This window comes from Branchiostoma lanceolatum, chromosome 1 (genome assembly GCF_035083965.1).
Source record: "Branchiostoma lanceolatum isolate klBraLanc5 chromosome 1, klBraLanc5.hap2, whole genome shotgun sequence".
In the NCBI taxonomy this organism is placed as follows: domain Eukaryota; kingdom Metazoa; phylum Chordata; class Leptocardii; order Amphioxiformes; family Branchiostomatidae; genus Branchiostoma; species Branchiostoma lanceolatum.
The window spans coordinates 3,620,177-3,643,312 of NC_089722.1; the positions used below are offsets into that span (position 1 = coordinate 3,620,177).

General features: G+C 43.4%; 2 protein-coding genes across 5 annotated transcripts; one reads left to right on the forward strand and one right to left on the reverse strand.

Moving 5' to 3' along the window:
- Nucleotides 1–448: 448 nt before the first annotated feature.
- Nucleotides 449–13,358, reverse strand: LOC136430096 (centrosomal protein of 126 kDa-like). 4 transcript variants are annotated; one of them, XM_066420399.1, is made up of 13 exons: nt 13,139–13,358; nt 9,775–9,891; nt 9,222–9,361; nt 8,795–8,927; nt 8,272–8,461; nt 5,657–7,864; nt 5,164–5,305; nt 3,979–4,121; nt 3,409–3,477; nt 2,949–3,066; nt 2,530–2,601; nt 2,276–2,334; nt 449–1,716 (listed from the first exon to the last, which is right to left on the reverse strand). In XM_066420399.1, the coding sequence occupies exons 1-13, from the start codon at nt 13,156–13,158 to the stop codon at nt 1,585–1,587; spliced, it is 3,543 nt and encodes a 1,180-aa protein (XP_066276496.1). In that variant the 5' UTR covers nt 13,159–13,358; the 3' UTR covers nt 449–1,584. The 4 variants fall into 4 exon arrangements, with proteins under 4 accessions (XP_066276496.1, XP_066276514.1, XP_066276505.1 ...); XM_066420417.1 differs by lacking the exon at nt 3,409–3,477 and having other exon boundaries at nt 2,949–3,135; nt 5,663–7,864; nt 13,139–13,357; XM_066420408.1 differs by lacking the exon at nt 3,409–3,477 and having other exon boundaries at nt 2,949–3,135; nt 5,164–5,308; nt 5,663–7,864; nt 13,139–13,357.
- A 238-nt stretch (nt 13,359–13,596) lies between these two features.
- LOC136430137 (E3 ubiquitin-protein ligase RLIM-like) lies at nt 13,597–22,913 on the forward strand. The gene is made up of 6 exons (XM_066420461.1): nt 13,597–13,679; nt 17,443–17,646; nt 18,206–18,480; nt 19,021–19,230; nt 20,196–20,520; nt 21,314–22,913. The coding sequence occupies exons 1-6, from the start codon at nt 13,615–13,617 to the stop codon at nt 21,828–21,830; spliced, it is 1,596 nt and encodes a 531-aa protein (XP_066276558.1). The 5' UTR covers nt 13,597–13,614; the 3' UTR covers nt 21,831–22,913.
- Nucleotides 22,914–23,136: the final 223 nt, after the last annotated feature.

Here is a 23,136-nt window from a genome sequence, read left to right on the forward strand (position 1 = left end):
TGTGCATCACTCTTTAACAGTGAGTATACACAATTATATAATAAATCTGTCCAGGTACTGTAATTCTTGATTTGTTAACTGTGACTTAATTTTAGCTGATTTAATGATCACTAGTCAACAGCTAGAATATCATCATCGCAAATATTTGATCACTAATATTCGAGACAGTAATGTTTGTTCCCACCGTTAAAATTAAGTGCTGTGACCTACTCCATTTTCGCCCAGCCGCTATATTTTCCTGCTACAATATTGAAGTGAATAGATCTTTTACAGTATGCAGCTTGTGCTCTTCAGTACAAACCTGGTGTGTTACTCACTCACTCACTCATGACCCATGACCTCAGTGGTCGTAGGGGCGTCATGACAGCCAGCCTAGATGTGTTACATCATGTTACATCATGCGGCAATTTACCTGGCATGCAAAACAAACAAGCAACCTTTCCACAAATAGGTTCAATCTTGATTTTTTTTATTTCAAACATCAATTCAATTTTCGACAGTTACTTTACCAACTTCACTTCTCAAACATAGATAGCATTTTAGTCTTAAGCACAATGACATTTTGTACAGTCAAAAATAAACACTTATTCACAGGCTTTACTAATAACTTTTCTATAACATTACCAGGGATTATTCACAACATTTTTTCCATAAAAATATACAAATCTTAAAATGATTCAGGTCTATATATCAAAGTATTCAGATGTGCAAAATCCTTTAGAAAACACTTCAACTTCAAAATTTTTCGTTTTGGTCATTGCCAAAGTGTCAGCTAGTCGAAATCCTCACGCGATCTCAAGCATGGCCAAGAATCTTTATTACATATTCTAACTTTGCATATCTGAAGTCTAACTCTGGTCTACTCAATCCTCAACATATACATACAATATCAAGAAACAAGGCACATTCTTATTGCACCTGGTATAGTTCAGCAACCATACAGTCACATCAAATGCATTCATTGCGCTAATTGTTTAAAGTCATGCAATAGCTCTTACAGCCCTGACAACAGAAATGGTGCTCAAACTCCATAAACATGTATTATGTACTAGGTATTACTTCCAAATACTAAATGAAAATGACTTCTACCGCTTGTTGAAATTAAAGACCTAAATGACCTTCCTTTACATGTAACATATCCAGGTGTAAGTGAGATAATAATATCAATATCAAAGTGTAAGAACAAGTCAATGGATGTTATTTAATACACGTTTGTTGCAACACACGTTTGTTGCAACACATCTGTATCTAATCAAATAATTCTGTGGCAAATGTTGTTTACGTGGCTGTTTAACCACCACCATCAATGAAAATAACATTGGTGGCTATTTAAAGAGAATCATGACAGGGACTGTAGGGTTTGGTCCTGAGAACCTTAAGCTTTGAATGAAGTACAATCTGTATGAATGTTGGCACACAGACACAGAGTTAAAATTGTGGCTCATCCTGTTGGCTTGCAGTATTACTTTGAAAGAACAGATCTAAGAATAATTCAAGTAACATGGAGCATAATTGAAAAAATCCAACAATGGCTAAAATTCCACAAAAGTTGTTTGTGACATCAGGGATAAAAAAGCCTTAAGTTTACTGATAGACGTAGTTTTTCTTGGAGCGAGTGTTGGTGTCAGCAGAGCCTGTCCTGAAGTGGTAGCGAGGTCCAGTGGTGGTCGCTGACATCACCCGCTTGGGTTTGGTCTGGGCGTTTCTTGTTCCCGGCTGGAGAAAAGAAACAGGTGACTATTAGAAAGTATATTTACCACTCAGTAAAGGATTTCAAAACTAGTACTCACGACTACAAGTTAAAAGCTATGAGGATCTTTCAGGTGGCATCCGCCATCTTTCTTCAGCTCATAAAGAGGGGTCATATATTTCCCACCTTTACACAATATGGTCGTTATCATAACAGTTGAAACTAAAGAAAATGACAATCCACACTTATTCGTGTATTCAAGTGCCCATGAATTGTGTGGGTTTTTTAATACATTTTTTTTTGGTTTAGGTAAAGTTTGCGAGAAAAAAGTTGTTTTTAACTTTGATTGACCGTTGTGCAGCCTGGTTATCCAACTAAGGAAGTGATTTTTTCAAACTTCACCTAAAAAATGCAAATACGAAACTAATACGGACTTGAACCTTGAATATACACACAAGTATGAACTAAGAAAGATTTACACAGTCCTTTTTCATATTGTAAGGCATATCAACTGTACAGCACAATAAATGTACAATTGAAGAGCTAACAGTCCATGGAATGTATGTACTACTAGGAAGATCTTACATGTAGTGGTGGTTTCTGTGTCATGTTGGTTGCAGCATTATGAGTGACAGTTTCTGTAACTAGAAGGAAATAACAAGGTTCAAGACTGGGAAGTAACAATACATAATATTATTAGTTTACACAATGTACATTCAATTTGCATCAATAAAAGTCAGAATGATTTGCATTTAACAGCGTGTTTCATCATCTACTTTGGACATCTTGCTGCAGGCTTAACTATGGAACAAACTTTTTCCTCTCTCAGTAAATCATACCTTTTAACCTCTGGTTAAGTCTGTCCAAAGACTGCAGAAGTCTCCGTTCCTCCATGGACAGTGCACTCGGTGCTGTAACCACAAAACATTTTAGTAGGTTAGTCCATATTCTGCAATACTTTGTGTTAAATGCACATTTCAGCTTCATCGTTCAAGAAACATTATCTGCTTGACGATATATCACAGATTCTGAAGTAGAGAAACAAAATTATATACAATACAGTGCTGCATAAGCTTTTGCATGGTGGTTCATCTGCTTTTCATAAGATTGGTACGATATGGCAGTGATGCCGGAGTGATTCATGCATTTTCATAAAATTTATGCAAATGCTTACTGAATACACATAACTGAGGTACATGTTTAACTTTTCACGAAAGTGCGTCTTGATTTCAAATCCAAAGGGCAGACGTGTACGAACCCTTCTGTCCAGTCTGCCTGCTTTGCATGGCGTCCAGTGCCGCGGAGATCTCAGCTTCAGAGATGGGCTGGTCCGACATATACTCAGCCTCCAGGAAGGCAGCCAGGCTCTCGGTCACCTCGCTGTCAGTAACACCGGTGGGCCTGTTCACAGGCTCCTGGGGACTGGGGATGGGACCTGTAGCAGGCTGGAGGGGAAACAACACACTGTAGTTACTGGTCGGACATGTCATCTCGCTGTCAGTAACACCGGCGGGCCTGTTCCCTGGCTCCTGGGCACTGGGGATGGGACCTGTAGCAGGCTGGAGGGGAAACAACACACTGTAGTTACTGGTCGGACATGTCACCTCGCTGTCAGTCAGACCTGCAGACCTGTTCCCGGGCTCCTGGGCACTGGGGATGGGACCTGTAGCAGGCTGGAGGGGAAACAACACACTGTAGTTACTGGTCGGACATGTCACCTCGCTGTCAGTGACACCGGCGGGCCTGTTCCCAGGCTCCTGGGCACTGGGGATGGGACCTGTAGCAGTCTGGAAGGGAGACAACACATGGCTGCTTGAATAACTGTTGAAACCATCCTGTTGCTTGGGTGACCGTTACCTTGCACAGGATTTTGTATATGGCCACAGAATTCTGTGTATTGTCTTCAGAAATCTGTGCAGAATTCTGTGTCTGCAAGTCGACAGATTGCAGAATTGAATTGACCAATCAATGATACCTTCAAAGCAGGAGACAGCCCTGGGCCTGTGTTTGGGAAGAGCCACACCACAAGCAGGTTAAACTTAATGAGTCCACCACACTTATCGATAAGAGTCCTACCCAGTGTGAGTGGATCAAATAAATCTGTCTGAATATGCAGCTTGTACTATTCAGCACAAACCTGGTGTGTTGAGCCATGAGGTTTACCAGGTACACATGTATACAGTACAAACATGTTTTCCCAGGCTTCTATGAGGTATTTGCACGCTTAAGAACCCAACACACTTGTCGATAAACAAAAAAACAAACAGACAAACATGTTCTCCATGTACCTGTGATATTTCCGTGACCCTGACCTGCTGAGCTGTGGGGGCCTTCTGTAAGGTGTTGGCTCTTTGCTGGTTCCTCTGCTGCAGTAATGCGTTACGCCGCAAGGAGGCGCTGCTGTTGTCACTGGCTGTTCTTCTCCTTCCTCCTGGGGAACAAGAACAATCATGGCATTCAGCACACTTGCGGCTAACAAACACTTAGGGAGATCTCCTTTTACCCGTATTCTAAACTCGGCACAAAAAAGTTGATACTTGAATTTAATCAATTATACCTCAATGATGATGAATTATACCTTCTTTATTATTTTCCTTTTTATTAATTCTATAGTCTTGGGTATCATTGGAAAGCTTTTCAGAACCCTTTACAATCATGAAACCATTTTTGTCATGATTCTACTGTCAAAAGTCAGACACCAGAGCTGACTGACTACATGTATGTGACTACGCCACAAAATAAACAGTGCTGAAATTCCCCTGCCATACACAGTGTCTGACATTGGCAGGGAAAATTTCTGCAACAGAATCAGGCATGGTGCTTCCGAAAATAATTTCATCAGGTTGATAGAACATAGGATATTTGGAGTAAGACGCATTCGTTGGATTAAGGAGGCAGTATGGATTAGGAAGTCATCACCAGTGATAAACCGAGACGAGGGGGGATACAAGCTCAGCCATATTTGGGATTACGCTCTCGCCGCAAAAGCGCCACCTACATCGGCTACTTATAGCGGTGAGAAGCAGTACTCCAGTCAGAAGCTCTGAAGAAGGTGTCTGAATCTGATAGACATCGAAACGTCAGCAGGTGAGAATTACCGGTTGTGTAAAAAGAATTTCAAATACTCTAGGCATGGTGCTTGTTACACTTGTATGTCTTACTAAGTATTTTGTAAGTTATGAAAATTAATGTGTCCAAATCTCATTCATAAGAACCTGACAGCTTTCTGGCAAGTAGCGATGTAGTGGGTGAGTTCAAGCACGTCAAAAAGCGTCTTAAGTTAGGGCCCTCTTCATTATTGATAAACCTTAATGCTTTTATCAGCCAAGGGCAAGGAATTCTCTTATTTTACCTGTCATATGTAAATTCTAAAGCCTAGTTTTAGTTAACCCTGCTTGACATCAAATGGCATAGAACAATTTAATAGTTAGTTCATTAAACAATGATTGACCACCAGTCCCTCCAAACCGTACCTGGAGATGCTGTAGATGAGAACCCCCCCACCCTGGGCATGGTCCTCAGCTTGGGGACAACTTCAGAGCCCGCTAGCCGGCCCCCGTCCAGAGTCAGCTGCGACATCTGGGCTGTCTGTCGGCTTCCTGACACAGAAGGATCCTGCTGGAAATATGAATAATTAGTTAATAAAAGATAGTCGAACCTGGTGGGGCAACCATGTTAAAACAGTCCTGTCCATTTTTACAAAGTTAAACCCGCCCTGTCCTCAGCAACCATTTTTCCTGAGCCCCTGTACGTAGTAGTTGCTGAGGACATGGGTGCAGCCCCAACTGAGATGTCCTGACTCAGGATTGAACCAGGGTCAGGGTCAGTTAACAACTAATTAGAACCAGGAGAGCAACAGTGAGGCTGCTACCAGTTGAGCTACAGGGACATCTCTTCCAATCAGGCAATGGTACCAAGTTGCAAATTAAATCGAATATCAAAATGAAAGGTGGTGACTAGCTGTACCTGTACCTGTTTTGTAGTAGAAGCTGTTGACGCTGGGTCTGCAGACTCCATTCCCGACCGATCCGGCCTCTGGTTCAAACACGAGCGAACTTTGTCCCACAGCCAATTAATTTCATCGTCCGTTGGCGTCTTGTCGAGACGAAGTCCATTGGCGCTATAAATTTCATTTTCATTCCCAGTTTGCATCTGTGTATTGGACTGTTTCGTATTCTCTACTTTCCTGGGCATTTGTGTGGACGCTTGGGGCTGGCTGGGTGAGCCGGCTTGTACGGAGTAACTGCACGTTGAGACGCTGAGTTGACGATTAGAAGGCTTTCCACCTTGGTTGTTAGGAGTTCTGCCAACAAAACCATCTTCGTTTTGAGGCTGCGAGCTGCCGTTGTCGTTAGCGTGGACCGCTATGGAGCCCTGTCTGGATGCAGCTTTAGCTCTGGCTAGTATTGCTTTCCGTACAGACCCTGCACTGGAGACGCGCCGCCTGCCCGTTTGCAGTCTGGTTGGTCCGTTTTGAATGGCGGTCGCTTGGGGGGTTGTTGTTGGCCTGGAGGATTGTGTGCTAGTCAGGGGTCTTGTGCCTACATGTAGCTGAGTAGCATTTGTCTGTCTATTTTCCTCGCTCTTTCTTTCTTTCTCGTCGTCGTCATATGTTAGGTCTACCCAACGGATACCACGTTTCTTTTTCTCCTGTTTTGCCAAGTCTACGCTATCCTGTATCTGTCTCCCTCCTGTTATAACCACACTGAACGGTCGGGTAGGGTGGGACTCATACTTAGATTTCTTCTTCAATATGCCTCTGATAATCTTAGGCTTCGGAGGCTCTGGTTCAGACTCTTCCTCCTCAAACTCTTCAGCATCCGACTGATGATCGCTTTCTTTCTCCTCCTCTTCTGTGGCCTTCTGCAACATTACATTCACATGCTGGGTCTCCCTTTCTTGCCGCAATAGTTCTAATCGTTTCTGTGTGTCGTGTAGCTGTGTTTGTTCAGAGCTTACCGCGTGCCCCTTGACCGAGATTCCCGCTCCAGAAGTCGTCCTACCCTGATGACTTGCAGGTGTGTAACTCACGAGCCTGTCTGCAGAATTCTCTCTGTCGTGGTTAGTCCTGGAGTATCCGTTGGCCTGGGTGTAGTTGTGAGCACTACCAGTACTGGTAACCGTGTTCTCTGTGACTCTCGTGTAGTTCAAGAGAGGCCTAGAGTAGACGCTAGAAGGAGGAGTTCTAGTAGCAGAAGCCTGAGAAACACCGCTTGTGCCATTTGTATGTGTCACGTAAGAAGTAGTCCCTGTGGTTTGAGACACTGCTGTTGTGGTGGCAGAGGGAATGGTGCGGGCTGTAGTCTGAGTGACTGTAGCGATTCCAGCCCCACTGCTTATTGTTGAACTGTTCGGTGTGGCTGTTATTTCCTCCGCTTGCGAGGTGGGTGTACCCCAAGCCTTTTTCTGAGAGAACAACAAGCGATATCTGGGGTTCGAGTAAGGCGCTTGTGTGGCTGTCCTGGAGTTTGTCCCATAGCCTGAACCGGTCATGACTTGTGGCGTTTTCGCGAGAGCGTCCTGAACTAACTCATTTGCTTCCTCCACTTGTAGTTCGTTGCCGTTTGGGAGGTACGCGTGATGGTTGGAATCCCCTGCAGCTGTGAACAGTCTTTGTTGATGAGCAGGTGAAGTAGACTGCCCGGCGGCGTGCTGTATTCTCACTCCCGATACGCCCAGGAAACTCTTCGCACCCGAGGATCCGCTGTTGGTGGGAACACTTGTGGCGCTTGAAAATGCACTGGGCTGAACCCCGTTCTCACTTCCCACATCTCTGGGCCTGCCAACGATCGCTGGCTGTTGGCCCGTACCCTGAGGATTGTAGCCGTTGGCTTGAAAATTTGTATCATGTCCTGTCTGGTATGGATAACCTGCCTGGCCTCTAAAGGAAGTGTCTGTCTGCAGACCTCTAGAGTCCGTCTGTAGAGTTGAAGAGTAATATTGTCCGTATGGCATGTCGTATCCCGTCCTGGTAGCAGGCATTCCTTGCGCGTACAAACCCTGAGATACGTAGTTGGGATCAGTGTATTTGGAGTCGACGGTGATGCCGCTGACTGGCTGGTCTGTCCGGTACGCGGGATGGTGGTGGGACGCGGCGCCGCGGGTGTCGTCAAGACTGTCCAGACTGGAGAGGCTGGAGCTGCGCCGGAGATGTTCCACCTCCTCATGGAGCTCCTGTTACAGAGAAACGTCATTAAAAACAAAAATTATCATTAGGCAACACTGATTTGATTCAATGGATGACATACGCACACTCTGTGACTGTTAACAAAAAGAAAAAAATCACCTGAACAAAACCTGCTGAATTTGTTTGTACTACGTCTGCATCGAAGAACACAAGACGATTGGAAATAATTGTGGATTATGGTATGAAATCAATGTTGGTTAGCATTAGTAAGATAATTTCAAAGACGTCCTATCAACAGAAGCTCGCACTCGGCCTCTCGTCAATTTTGCTGCTCCTGGCTTTTATGTTTCTCTGTAGGGACTGAACGCTGTAAAGGAGTAAGAAGCAAACAACCTACATCCTTTAATACAATAGAATAGAACTTTAGATGATACAAAAAACTATTCCAGCTCACCTGTATCGTCCTCTGTTGTTGTTCTGCCAGAAGACGATTTTGCTCCTCCAGCTGCTCTTCAAACATCTTCTTGCTGCTGGCCAGGTTCCGTTCGCTCGTGGAGCGCATTTCCGCAGTGAGTTTCCCGTACTGCAGCCCTGCACCAACACCAGGCTCCGCAGACAGGTCAGGGTTGCTACCACCGTATTTCCTGCCAATCAAAAGAACATCTTATATTGTATATTCATTGACAAATAAATCACTTCAAAAGGTGATATTAAGTTTAAATGTTTTGGACAAAACACAAAGCAACATCCATTCATATTCAATTGTTGAAATCAACCCTAATTCTGTTTGTAGAAATTTTCTGGCGTATTTTGCATTGAAATTGTTTTCTTGGGTGTGAAAGACATAAAAAGATATACAACATGATGCATTCTGCATCATCCTCCTGCGGGTCAGATCGCCCTCCAGCCTTCGGGCATACCGACATGACGTTGGGTGATACGGAATATGTGTAGCATTCTCCATGAACCACGAGTACCTTGAAAAGACAGTCCGTGCTGAGTTGCTGGTGACCCCTGACCTTGTGGATGTACCAGACATGACGGACGCCCTTGACGTCCCGCGGACCTGCCGTAACACCTCATCTAGAGTCGGGGTTCGGGACTTCCTCCCTGGGACAGCAACAACACACAGGAGAATGAAACTTGATGCAGTAATTATGTCAAACCTTGGCATTGTGTTATGTTCATCACAGATAGTACATTTTTCTATAACACACAGAAGAATGGTGTTTACAGGAACTTAACCTATGGCACTGAATTGTTTTCATCACAGATATAGTACATTTTTTTCTACTTTTTCGCAATTGTCCTGAATCCCAATGTCTATTGTGACATATACAATGGTGTTATGATCATAGTGCCCTGACAACCAGACAGATTTTGTAGACACAATGCTGACTGTACCTCTTGCCGACCCCTGTCTGATATGAGCCCTCTGGAATTTTTCCGTGGCCTCCTGCTGACGTTCTCGTCGTTTGGCGAGCTCCTGTTCGCGCCGCTTCGCCTCCCTTTCGACGTCATGCTTCTTCTTGTCCTCCAAAGCTCTGTAAAGGTCAAGCAAGTCTTTGGTTAAGTTCATGGCTTTAACTTAAGAAAACAATATTAGCAAATAGACAGGTAATATAACGTTTGCAAGCATGTTTACCTTCACACGGTCCAGCTTAACAAACCACTGCTCTGTTAATTCTTTCTCAAACCAACGTGTCCATACATTGTATACATGTATATGGGGACCAGTTATGTCCTGCCACTTGCTACAATGTCTGCTACTTAACCAGTAACCAAGGTGACAGCTGGTCCAGATCATTGACCTTATTTCTTTGAAACAGAAGACTACTAGTAAGTATAGAAAGAAATGAAACAAAAACAATATTTTCCCTATGATCCCCAACAAAATGAAGTGGCAAAAGAGAAGAAAGAAATTGAATTGGACTTCATAATTATAAGAGAAACTGACTTCCTCCTGCGCAGAGTCTCCTGCCTGAGAGTCTTGGCCCTGTCCTGCTCCTTCCTGCGGGCGGAGTTGGTTCTCAGCAGCTGGACCTGGTCCTGCTGCACCAACTTGTACTTGTCTCTGTGGAAGTGGTCAAGGGTAACAACCAACCACAGCTAGTAGGCTATACAGCGCCATCCAACCACAGGCCTTACACGTATATTATAATAACTGTGTGCAAGACTGTGAGTCAATATCATATCAATATCTGTAAAACATTTATCCTTGTATAATTACATGTAAGTATTTTGCCAGGGCATGGAAGTAAGAGTAATCTAATTAACAATGCAATTACTCATCAGTAGCCTTTACATCCCTATAGCTAGGGGGGGGGATAACAATTTGAAAATGTTCAGATTCCTAATGTACTCTTTACAGAAAAAGTGAGTTTTGTTTGATAGAAGCTGCCCAAAATTTGAAGGTTCCAAAATAGAATACGACCTTGACTTGTACAAACAGACATCTCCAAGCACAAACTTAAAGCAAAATCTTAACGTTCCTAGAAAGGCCTGAGGAACTGGTAGCTTGAGAAAGGTTACAATATTGTTGCCTGTCAGTACATCTGCTTGGAGAGTTACAAATAGCAAATAGAACCAGTCCTGAACAAAGGACTGTAGAAGACTTCTAAGCAGGTAAGTTCACCTGGCTATTGTTTGAACCCGTAGAACAGTCGCCATGCTGACTATTAATGGCTCACAGTTCCCCCATGGCCACACCGTCTCACACATACAGCAGAACTGAGGCAGAACCTGAACGCTACAATTCACTTGCTGAAACAAAATCCTGTCTGCTAAGTCGAATCACAATGTACCGTCAAGTCATTTGTAGCCTTTGTATGTCTTCTAACCACCGTAACACAAGAACATGTAAACTGGACACCATGTTACGCAAGGGAGCTAGCCTCCAAACAATGGCAATAAAACGGGTCAGATTATCCAAATAAACAAATGGCCTTGCTTCATGAATATCTCTTTTCATCCAGAACACAAAAGTTTTGACACAATAGAAGCAAGAGAAACTGTCATGCTAGTCTATTAATACTTACCGAATGAGCATTGTAATTATAAATAGACTGACTTAAATACCTGCACATTTCTTGATTCATACTATCATTCATAGCTAAACTGTGTATCAATTATGATGATAAAGAAAAACTCATTTCAAGTGTATCTTCAACAGCCTTCTTCAGGTTCCTAAGACACCAAGCACTAAAGGAACAATAAATAGTCAAGAACTTGAATCATCTATACAGTCACAATTTAAAAAAACCCAACTTAGTTAAAACTTTATACAATGGTATTTGGCATTATAATTCAATTGCAGACAATATTCTGCGACAGCCACAATTTGCAAAATTTACCATGAATAATTTAGTTTCACCTTTTACTTGTTTCCAGATCAGAAAATGAGCAGGCACAACCATTATAAGTAATTACTTTATAGGCCAAACCACCTCTTCACACGAACTGCACCAAGACTGCCCAGGTTAATGACTGAGATCTCATTCTTTATCATTCACTGGAACAACTTAGGAAGACATGGTTGGGTAGGCCTAGACAGTCTTACCTCTGACGACTGTACTTGTAAATTGTCTACACTTCACAGATCATGTACAGTGTACATGGATATTCTAGCTGCTCTAGTGGGCAGCTGTACCAGTGGACCATTAGAATAGATCTAGACTAGAGGTAGGCACGTTTGTCTGGTTTGAAGGATCAGGGACCAGTAGGGATATTGATATTTGAGAATCAAAATCAACAGGTGTTTTTTCAAATAAACTTATTAAAAAAAAAGTTTTAAAAACTTTGACAGGGCAAGAAAAATACATCAGGCACAAAAAATTAGAAACTTGTTCCCAAGGGATCTAAAAATCAAGAGTTTTTCAAGCAAAGATTCAGGAAACAGATCAGGGTGTCACATTTTTCTGCCAAAGAATTTTGCAGTACACATTTTGTACAGATTTCGGGAACTTTTAAATTATTTTTCAAGCACAAACTTTTCATGTGCAGAAAACTTGCAGCTGCTCCCAGAACGTACCATGTATGTATGTGAAACCAGCACATCTTCTCCTGGGACCAATGACTGCCGATTTTCAATATTGTATGACCTTACAAGTGGTCCCTACGGACCATACAACATGTACCAAATTCACCTCACCAAATTCACCTTACCAAATTACTGTCAAAATTCCGTTGGGAAGAAAACTAAAAGCCACACTTTGTCATAATTTTAAAGAATAAATTTGTTCTTTATCCTGTCATGTCCAAACATTCAGCAAGGAATATGATTGTTTCAACTTTCAACAATTCATGTTTTTCATGGTGTAATGCTAAAAACAAACAACTTTCTATTGACAAAAATTCTGCATTTAATAATATTTCCCTACAGTGTAGAATTGGTACAATTTTTGGTTGAGGTTGGCATACAATTTTGCTACTTATTTGATACATGCACTTTAGGATCTTTAAAGGGATTTTTTTTTACTTTTCAATTTCATCCATAAATGTATTGTTAAGTTATCACCTGTACTAGTAGGTATTGTTCTTCTGTTCTGTGGCATAGTATTTGAAAAATATAACCCAATTCTTCAGAATACATCTAAGACGGTCATTGGCGTTTATTAACTGCGTGGTGTAGACGTCTGGGTACCCTGCCCACAAATGCAAAAGAGAGACATCATCATCAGTTTCGGATGGTGACATAAAGCCCGTGCACGAGGGAGCTTTAGGGGTCAAACCTCTGCAGATAAAAGAACCCAGCAGACTTACTGAACAGAGTAGTGTGTGATGACCTTGCTTAGTTGAAAACTAGTGCTGTGACAAGTCTGCCGTACCGTTGCGTAGAAATACATTATAGCTAGCCCAGGTCTCTAAAATTTATTAGGGATGTGAATTGTGATTGCATTTCATTCTTAATTCATGTTTTCAAAATTGTTACCACTATGTGGATGGAGGTTGAAGCGTGGGAATTCTTACCAGTTGCTTGAGTAACTGTTACCTTACTTACATTACCACAGCTGCTGCGGGCACAGCACTGTCCACCTACATGAACACCAAGAACATCCTACCTACTCTACTCTACATGTACGCCCGTAAACTCTACTCTACATGTACGCCCCTCCCCCTAGAGCTTTCCCAAGCTTGCGAGAGCCTGAAACATTCAACTCACAACATACAAACTATATCTAGCTTTCCACCAGTGATGGTGGCTGCCAGCGATTCCCGATCAGTGCTGAATAACACACCAAAGGTTACAAAACACACCACAGGTTACACACACCTTACACCGGTGCCAAAAAATGTAGGAAGCTCTGCCAAAAAAAGGATACGAGTATGCTCCAGTTAGCATGTTGTCTACACCGTTTGGGGCGTCTTTTCCGTCAGCTGGAAGATTTCGTAGTCTTCAATGGGAAGTTCTCTTGAGAATACATCGTTCTGAACTCCTTGGGTGGGTGTTTACGACGAATAATGCAGAAATTCCAGCACAGTTCAGCGATCTTCGCTTCTGTCCGCCATCTTGACAGTTTGGGTTGTAACGAAGACAACTGCGCCAAATATCTGCATAAATGTAACTCATTACGCAGCATAGACGTCTTCTGTATTATTTCTAATGCCTAATAGAATATACTCTATAAAATTAGAATGTTGTTAGTATGATAATTAGAAACCAATAGAAATGCACTTTTAGAATCAGAAAATTGGTATTTATTCTTGTTTATATTGCGTAAAAATAGCAAGTAGGTTTTCTTGTCTTAGAAATGGCAAATATTTGCAGGCTGTTATTACAACAACAAAAGACAGCAATATGTTGCGAGGCCCCAATTATTCGGCTGAACCTGTACTGGCGGAGGAGGTGACGTTGGATCAGAGGTAAGAAAATTGAGAAAAATGTCTTTAAATATCTCTTAATACCTCAAATGGGATCAAAATTATCACTATGACCACTTAAGGGTGTAATAGACTAGTACCTCTTCTCTGTATAAGGCTTGGAACTGTCATATGGTTGTATGTGCTATGTTTTGTTATGTGAACGGACTTGCATAAAATAATTTTTTGCAAACGAGAAAAACAATTTGTTTTTGACGGTTGACAAAAAAATACGTCAGTTTTAGAGTTTGTCGTCTCGGTTTGACAGTGACAGTATCTTGATTTGATAGACTGCGATCTTGTAGGACTAAAAGCCTAAAACGGAAATAGATAATATTATTATCAGCTCTTATTGCTGTAGCCTCACGAAGCTTTCCACGAAATCGTCTTCCGGGAGGGACGTAAAACGGGGGTCCCGTGCTCGAGGAGGTGCCTTGAACACGTTAAACAGCCTCATTACCCTACATATTGGGTACCTGCCTGTGGCACTGGCTGCAAATACACCTGATATTATTATTATTATTATTATTATTAAAGTTTCTGACAGTCGCGAGTCAGGTAAGTTACATGATGGGACTAGTTAAGGAGCTCGAGGTTCCTCCAATTTTATAGCTCCCCGCCATATTACATTACATGATAATTTCGCAAATGTTACTACTTTTCCCATGAATGTTCCAATTGTTTATGAAGATTGTTGTCTGCAGTTGTACTCTGCCTTTATCTTTATGTCCTTGTGGTTAGGGTTGTTAAGGTCTCATTCCTGTATTACTCCAAGTGGGTACCCTAAAAGAGTCCGTTGCCCAAAAAAATGAATGGCTGCATGAACGTGTGTTTATATTGGTGGGAAATTCTCTTTTATCCAGCCCGACTGATCTCAAGCGTCAAACTGATGAAAGCTTGTTTGTAACCAAAGAAATTAACAGGTAAAGGTCGGCAGCCGCGCGCGAGGTCGGACGTCCACAGCCGGACATTGGCGGTAATTCGGTCGATCACTTTCAGCTGGAAAGTGCCTATTTAGGGGATCTAGCTAAGTGCCGTTTGTAATTGCCATAAAAAGGCATTGGTTGGCAATTTTTTCAAATGATCTAGGGTAGATGAGCTCAACAAAGAATGAATGACATCGGTGCATTTCCTACAGCTTCATTACGAACGCGCCCATGTAAAACACGTTTTATAACATGTAAACCTATGGGGCGAAAAAACTCATGAATGAGACCTTAACTCAGAACCTGGAGGTACTAAGTTTTATTCACTGACAGGTCCCGATGTTGTGCCCTTGGGAAAGGTACTTATCAGTAATTTGCTTGCTCGACTCAGTATAATCATTGTCTTATATATTAGGAGACTGACTAATGCCTACTACAATTTTGGGCTAATCCGGAAGCTTGACATAGAGGCGGGTATTAGTATGAGAGGTCAAGAAGTACGGACACTAGTACGGACACGACTGCATGTGTTGAAACTTCTCAAACAACTGTTTATTCAAATGGTAGAACGGGATCGGCCATTCTATGTTCGAACGGCCGGTCCCGTTCGGTATAACGACTTTACTCGTTACATAGAACAAGGCACGGCACACAACGTTACATTCTTCCCCCCCATTTCAAATGGTAGAACGGGATCGGCCGTTCTATGTTCGAACGGCCGGTCCCGTTCGGTATAACGACTTTACTCGTTACATAGAACAAGGCACGGCACACAACGTTACATTCTTCCCCCCCATTTCAAATGGTAGAACGGGATCGGCCGTTCTATGTTCGAACGGCCGGTCCCGTTCGGTATAACGACTTTACTCGTTACATAGAACAAGGCACGGCACACAACGTTACATTCTTCCCCCCCATTTCAAATGGTAGAACGGGATCGGCCGTTCTATGTTCGAACGGCCGGTCCCGTTCGGTATAACGACTTTACTCGTTACATAGAACAAGGCACGGCACACAACGTTACATTCTTCCCCCCCCATTTCAAATGGTAGAACGGGATCGGCCGTTCTATGTTCGAACGGCCGGTCCCGTTCGGTATAACGACTTTACTCGTTACATAGAACAAGGCACGGCACACAACGTTACATTAGTATATTCATTGGTACCGTACTGGCGTAGTACGTGTGATTTGTGCAGAGAACAATGACGGCTGCCTTGCCATGATGATGTTTGTTCTGTGAGTCTTTTATGGTTCCCTATGAATTTTTAATGACAACTTTACGTCAGAACTGAAGACAGGACAATTATACATCAACTGTTCTTGATTCTTGTATCACACATCAAGACAGAAAAGGCTGTAGACTTTCTGTACATGTATCAAGATGAAAGGAGCTGAAGACAGTTCTTGATTCACTCAAAATCTCAAATTCATGAAGAATTTACAGCAAAGAACTTAGACATAGTCACTCTATAAACAGTACTAGCAGATGTTGTAATTGTGATGTCTTATTGTTTCAATTGTGACTCTAAATACTATAATATTATTACAGAGGTAGATTTTATTTCAGGAATCATAGTTGATCATCATACATAGAATCATACATATATAATTGATTGCATAATTCAAATGACAACAGTGTGTGTCCAAGATTTCGTCACAGCCTGGAATATAATTGATCTGTCTCTTCCTATAAATAGACACAATAGAGAATCATGTCAGGTATTCATTATTGAAATGCATAGATTGATTTTTAGCTGTGGTGGCTGCATTGTGAGCTGTCATGTCGTGCTGTTGTGGTTTATGTTTGGTTGGTATTAGGTGCGTGACTGCTTGTGATGACATCATACAGAAGGAAGTGGGTTATTTGTAACAATGACGACATTGTCCAAGCCGTCGTCACGCCTAGAAACTGCATACACAGCAGTAATGCCTGATGAACGGATATGTTACATATGCTTTGTCTGCAATTTAATTTCGTTTGTGTGTTCCTAGAACTCAAGATCCTTTTGATGGATTTGCATAAATGTTGTTGGTATTTGTGGGTCGCGAAGAAACATTGCAATTTTGGGCCTCCTAGCAGTATTCTAAGCCTGCAACATTACAGGCCGACACCCCCATTCCTGAAGGTACTGGTATAGACGGGTATAGTCCATGGACAGCTGGTTAGACGTTTTCGATAAATGACCCCTTAAATAACTACTAGGGAGATAGCTGGGATTGACTAAGAGAAGAAGGGAAAGGGAGGATATTGAGGAGGGAAGAGTCACGGGAGCCCGGGGTAAACTAACTAGGATGCTCAAACTAGGAGCATGCTCCTGACCCCCATACTACATGTACTAACATGTATCCCATCCCCCCTTCTTCCAAGATTGATCGATGAGGAAGTGCTTTGTTCATGATTTTTAAGTGGTGGATAGATCTTGGGTAAGTGATGTAAGTTTGGGCCCCCATTGGCTTTTTTTATTTTTGTTGTTTTCCACATATAGAATATCCGTATCACCCGAGGTACCAACCCGATTGCGGGTAGGATCGCCCGTATCAGGCCCAGGCATGACCTAAATCCTAATACAGTGCCACCTATCGTCTGTCGGCGGTATGTCAGGTCGCGACAGGAGACCCCAGGGCCGGGACAACCCCCTGAAGTTTGCAGCAGTGGCGGGAATGCTCACGGCGGGAGCTGGTGTGAGTTTTGATACTATCCTCTAGCGCCACCTATCATCTGACGGCGGTATGTCAGGTCGCGGCAGGAGACCTCAGGGTCGGGACAACCCCCTGGAGTTCGTGCTCGCGGCGAGAGCTGGTGTTAGTTTTGATACCATTGTTGTTTTCTGTCCTCTAGCGCCAACCTTTCGTTTGGCGGCGGTATGTCAGGTCGCGGCAGGAGAGCCCAGGGGCGGGACAACCCCCTGGAGTTCGTGCAGCAGTGGCGGGAACGCTCGCGGCGAGAGCTGGTGACGCTGACGGACGGACGGATGGTGACCCAGGAGGAACACCTGCAGTCCCTGGATACGGACAGGAGGGAGGAGCTGGAGCAACTACGCAGGTAAGGGTTAAGGTTAAGGTTAAGGTTAGGGTCAGGGTTAGGGTTAGGGTTAGGGTTAGGATTAGGGTTAGGGTTAGGGTTAGGGTTAGGAACACCTGAAATCCCTGGAAGCAGACAGGAGGCAGGAGTTCGAGCAACTACGCAGGTGAGGTAACTAGGGCTGACAACACAACGGTGGCACAATGTCTGTGCCATCATGTGGCTTAATGGTTAGAGTGTTTGGACCCGGAACCATTAGCGGTTCAACCCTGTCATGCCATTTTACATGACACTTGACAGGCACTTTACATGACTTTCCTCAGTTCTCAGTAAATGAGTACCTTTAGCTTTGGCTAGGGATGTCCCTCAGATAGGATGTTAAATGGAGGTCCCGTGTTTGAGGAGAGCCACACCTCGAGCACGTAAAAGAACCCACGGCACCTGTAGAAAAGAGTAGGGGTCCTTCCGGGTGTGAGAGGATAAAGAAATCTGTCCAGATATTCAGCTTGTAACTCATTAGATATGAATGAACAAACAAACAAATGTTACTGATGAAATCTGTTGTTTCCCTACCCCCCAGGGAAGCGGAGTATCTCATGTACATTGGAGGTTTACCTGAAGAAGACTTCCTACTGCTGAGACAGCAAGGCATGCTGGGGGACCGGCGGAACACAACCCCTGAAGATCTAGAAGCCAGAAGGCAGCAACTCCGGACAACTAACCTGCCTGCTGTCAATCAACCTGGAGCAACCAATCAGCACACAGCTACTCAACCAGCAAGCAATCAGCACATACCTACACAACCAGCAACCAATCAGCACATAGCTACTCAACCAGCAGCCAATCAGCACGCAGGTAATCAGCAAGTGTACAGTAACAGAGATCAATGGATTAAATGTTGCTGAGAGAAATATTTTACTTTCTATACAATTCCAGTATGCAATTTGTGTATCCAAAACAAGTTCCAATAGAAATATTTAGTTTCTCCAAGAAGGTTATGGTTTAGCAGCATAACTCGAGAATCCCGTGAGTGGACCAAAAACATTCCGGCCTAAATGGGGTAGGGAATTGAGCCGCCATTCTTCGTAAATCGATGGCAGCATCAGGCGCTTACGAATTGATAAAAAAAATATAAAAAAATCCCTTAGATATTTGATAGGTGGGTAGGAGTTGGGAAAGTGATGGTTACGTTCGATAATAGGCCTCTAGTGGCTTTCTAAGGTACGTATATCATCAGCAGAACTTCCAGTTTTGATATCTCGTGCTATAGACAAGCCTTGGTGATTGGTAGATAGCTCTTATAGCAGATGATAAGTGGTGTAGATTTGGGCCCCCTTGCGAATTTTTTTGAACTGCAGGAACTGATTTTGTTTCATTAATCCTAATGCCCAACAGCGACCCAGCAAGCCCCAGTTACCAGAATGCAGTTGAGGCCCAGACAGACCTCCCAGCAGACATCAACAAGAGAAGGCGGCCAGAGCGGCCGTGAGAGCGGGCGGCACCGAGGTCTGTCTGGACTGAGGGGGGCAGCAGCGCGCAGGAGGACCAACAGACCGGCTTCAGCCAGCGGGACGAACAGACCCAGCAATAACACCAGTGATACAGGTGAGTTCAAATGTAATATACGTACATACTTGTTACTGTTAGATGGATGGTTCAGTAACTAAAGGGACGTTTATCACAACAAACCAGGCTTTCAGCTAGGATTTGTAGACCCAGCAATAACACCAGTGATACAGGTAAGTAATGTAATAAAATCTTGTTAGATGGATGGTACAGTAACTAAAGGGACGTTTATCACACCATACCAGGTTTTCAGCTTGGATTCATGGACAGGGTGTCCAAAAATTGCAGAGGGGGGGATTAACAATTACCTGGTAGCTTTGCATGTCAATCAATTTACATGCTGTCCCAGTGTCTGGCATGAGAAAAAAACAGTGGGCAGTGTGTTTGTGTGACTGTACATCCATATATGGCTTCCGTCGGTCAGTATTGACCATGGTAAAATCCTAATTCACAACAGCCCTACAGCATCGACTATGGCTAAACAGTCCTATACAAGAATGGCAGTCTCTGCCACAAAAATCACATCTGGAAGCTGACTCAGTTCTGTTGCAAAGCTCTTTTCTGCGTATCCGCTTTTCTTCTGCGCTGTGCATCAGTCTGACTTCTCCTGATTTAAGCTGTCTGAACAGTGTACTGTACATGTGTATGTAATTACCAGGGAAATACTATCCTCTGAGCGTCCCCTTTAAAAAGGGCATCTAATTTATTTGTCTTCATAGTGTAGGGTGTCCCGAGAACGCCCAATCCGCCCTGCTAGCTAATAGCCTGCACCAAACAAGCTAGTATAATTATAAAGCCTGTAAGTGTCCAGTGAAGCCTGAATATTGGCTGTTCTGTTCAGGTAACGATGCTGAATATTGGGTGGTCTGTTCTTCCGATGCATAAGACTTATGATACATGTTAGTCATGTCATATACTGTTCTAGATTACACAGTAACCTGAATGAGACGTTTATTAAAGAAAACCAGTATAAAGTCATGCTGAATATTGTCTGTTCCGTTCAGGTAACGATGCGTCAGAAGAGGCGTCCGCTAGCAGCACAGCCGTCACGACTGCGGGAAGCCGGCGGGGGCGCGGCCGCAGGAGACGCCCGAACTCCGCCACTGTCAGCGGCACCACGCAATCCGGTAGGACGACCGCGCGGACGCCACGCCCGACAACCGCCTCCGCAGGTCGGAGGTCGAGTTCACAGCCCAGTCGAGGAGCGGGGTCCGTAAACCGTCCCCGGCGCCGCCTGACAGGCCGCCGGCGGGTGAGACCGCGGGAAGGTTCCGGGGGGACGGCCTTCCAACAGCAGCTGGACATGCTGGCGTACCAACTGTTCCTCAGGTACTGTTTTTTTGTTTTTATTTCACCAGGGGTAACATAGAAATCTATGAAAATAGATAAATAAAATAAATCTCCTGCTTGGGGTTTTCATTGTGCCCTGAAGACTGCCTTGTGCCCTGAGGCGGTACCGGTGTTGTATGTGTGTATATGTGATTTATAACTGAGTGAACATTGCTGTGATGATGTGGTAGTGTGTTCTAAAGTGCCGCCGCAGAGAATGACTGTCTCTTGTCACATGCATAATAATCAACAGCAGTCACGTTATTATTTTAATTTTATCGAAATTGCAAACAGAGTTAAGAGTTTGTAAATATGTTTTGCTGACATTCTGCTTTATTCTATTTTGTACACCCAACATTCTTCTTGTGCACCTTACCTTTTTTTCCAAAAATGAATTCCGAGCCCTGGTTCCAAAGTGCTGCCCCAGAGGATGATAAGGCTTCTGTTTAGTCTTGGGCAACTTATGTGTGTGTCTGTGTGTGTACATGTGATAGCTGGGTAAACATGATGTAGGGAGGAGTTAAACCCAAACTGTGCTGTGTTTGGAAAGGAGGAAAAGGGACAGGAGGAAAAGGGGCAGGAGACGCACAACCCTCATTGACAACCTAAAAAGGGATACTGAGCTCAGTGACATTTCAACAACAGAGCTGAGATCGCTAATGGAAGACCGGACTGAGTGGTGCAGAAGGACTCAATGTCTCCCGAGATGACATCACAGATTTCCTCGTTCAAGGTTTAAGGTGCTGTGTTATTGTACATAATTATGAAGACAAAGTGCCGCCCCTTTTCGCAGGTCCTTTCTTGAAGAAGAGGACGCCATAAACGGCTCAGACTCCGACTCCTCAGACTTCAGCGACTCGTGGGACGAGGATTACGACTCGTGGGAGGACTTCCTTGAGGACGAACTCTCCGACGATGAATCCAGCGACTCCTGGGACGGGTTCCTTGAGGTCATGGGAATGTTTTCTCCCCGCGATGCCGAGATGTTCGGCGACGTGGAGGTGGAAGAAGATGAAGCGCCGCGCGGACTGACGAAAGACGAAATCGCTCAGCTTCCGTGTCGTAAGTTCACGCGGGCCGACGCGCAGCGATTGGCCGCAGAGGGGAACGAAACTTCCTGCACCATCTGTATGGTGGAGTACAAGACTGGGAACAAGCTCAGGAGGATGCCGTGCGCCCACGAGTTCCACTCCAAGTGTGTGGACCGGTGGTTGAAACAGAATGGGTCGTGTCCGGTATGCAGGCAGCAAGTGGAGATCAGTGTTAACCCTCAAACTGCCGAGGGCCAGCAAACCACCCGAGAAGTCTAACGTTGTAGTATCTTAAGAGACATTGTACAGTGTACATTATATTACTGCTATATTTCATGTGTAGAGAATGTAGAAGACGGTTGAGGTGAAAAGTCCCGCAAGGTAAGCAATGCAGGTAAACAATGGAAATAATGTAAGACTAAGTAAGGATCTCTAGTGTCGGTCAGTCGATGGACTGGGGCTATACACAGGTTACATATGAAATGTAGATGACTAAAATACAATATTAATATGTTCTGTCACAGACCAGTTAGCAAAAGAAAGTCTATGATACTACAGTAACCGATCAAGATAGTACATTATTGTGTTCATAACAGAAATCCAGATATCTGTGTTAAGAAACTACCAAAAAACAGTAAATATCATCCTTATTTTGCATTTAGAACCTTTGAGGGGTTTAAAAGATCAAGAAGTCATGCTACGATAGTTCTAAACTGATAGGCTAGTTTAGCTCCTTCGTTTTTTTCATAGTGAACAGTTCAATTTGTTGATAGGTTCTGTTGTAAATCTAAACTACAGAAGAAGCAAAAGCAGATATCTCACTGGACCTGTGCCAGGAAATTTTGCCAACCTTGCACATTTTTCGCCAATGCCTGAGCAGTGCACAGTTAAATTTGCGACCTCTGCAAACAAAATGGCTGCGCCTGGAATGTCACATTCTCAGTTTCAACCCCAAATCAGATACAAGATAACTTTATTGGTAATGGCAGCTTTGCCACTGAATCGAGAAGCAATGTACAATGATTAAGAGGTCAAAGAGATTGGCGGTGATCGCACCAGTTTGTGTCATTTTGCACTTATGCGAGTTGCCAATTGCAAAAGATTTCATGACAAATTGCCGCCACTTTGGAAATGTCCTTTGCAATTTGGCGCAGTCTATTGAGATACCTGCTAAACCAGTGCTTGCTCAAATTAACAGAAAGATCATGTGTAAAGAAGACAAGGATACTTTTAACAAGTTCATTTTGTATGATATGCTGTAGTTTTGAGCACATTTTTATCAATGATACATTGCTGCAATAATAGATGTTATTATGCAAGGTACAGACGCTGCTTTGTATAAAGGTAGAAGCCTCAATGCCATCATTCTTGTATCTTTGATCCTTTGCATTGCATTGGTTGGAGGTTCATGTAGTTAGAACGTACATGACAATTATTATAGAATGTGAGTGAAGCAAACAAACAAACAAACAAACATACATTGTTTTCAGTACCTTTAACTTCCACTCTGCATGATCATGAACAACACTTTTGCTCCAAATTTGTGCCAATTTTCCATTGCGATCACACTGACATGCAACGTTTT

Coding starts and splice junctions, on each gene's coding strand:
- LOC136430137 (XM_066420461.1), top strand. CDS start 13,615: ATGTTGCGAGGCCCCAATTATTCGGCTGAACCTGTACTGGCGGAGGAG. Junction 18,481..19,020: donor AGCAGCCAATCAGCACGCAG/GTAATCAGCAAG, acceptor AATGCCCAACAG/CGACCCAGCAAGCCCCAGTT. Junction 19,231..20,195: donor CAATAACACCAGTGATACAG/GTGAGTTCAAAT, acceptor TGTTCCGTTCAG/GTAACGATGCGTCAGAAGAG.
- LOC136430096 (XM_066420399.1), bottom strand. CDS start 13,158: ATGCTAACTGGAGCATACTC. Junction 4,122..5,163: donor CTCATCTACAGCATCTCCAG/GTACGGTTTGGA, acceptor CTTGTTCCCCAG/GAGGAAGGAGAAGAACAGCC. Junction 1,717..2,275: donor CACAGAAACCACCACTACAT/GTAAGATCTTCC, acceptor TCTTTTCTCCAG/CCGGGAACAAGAAACGCCCA.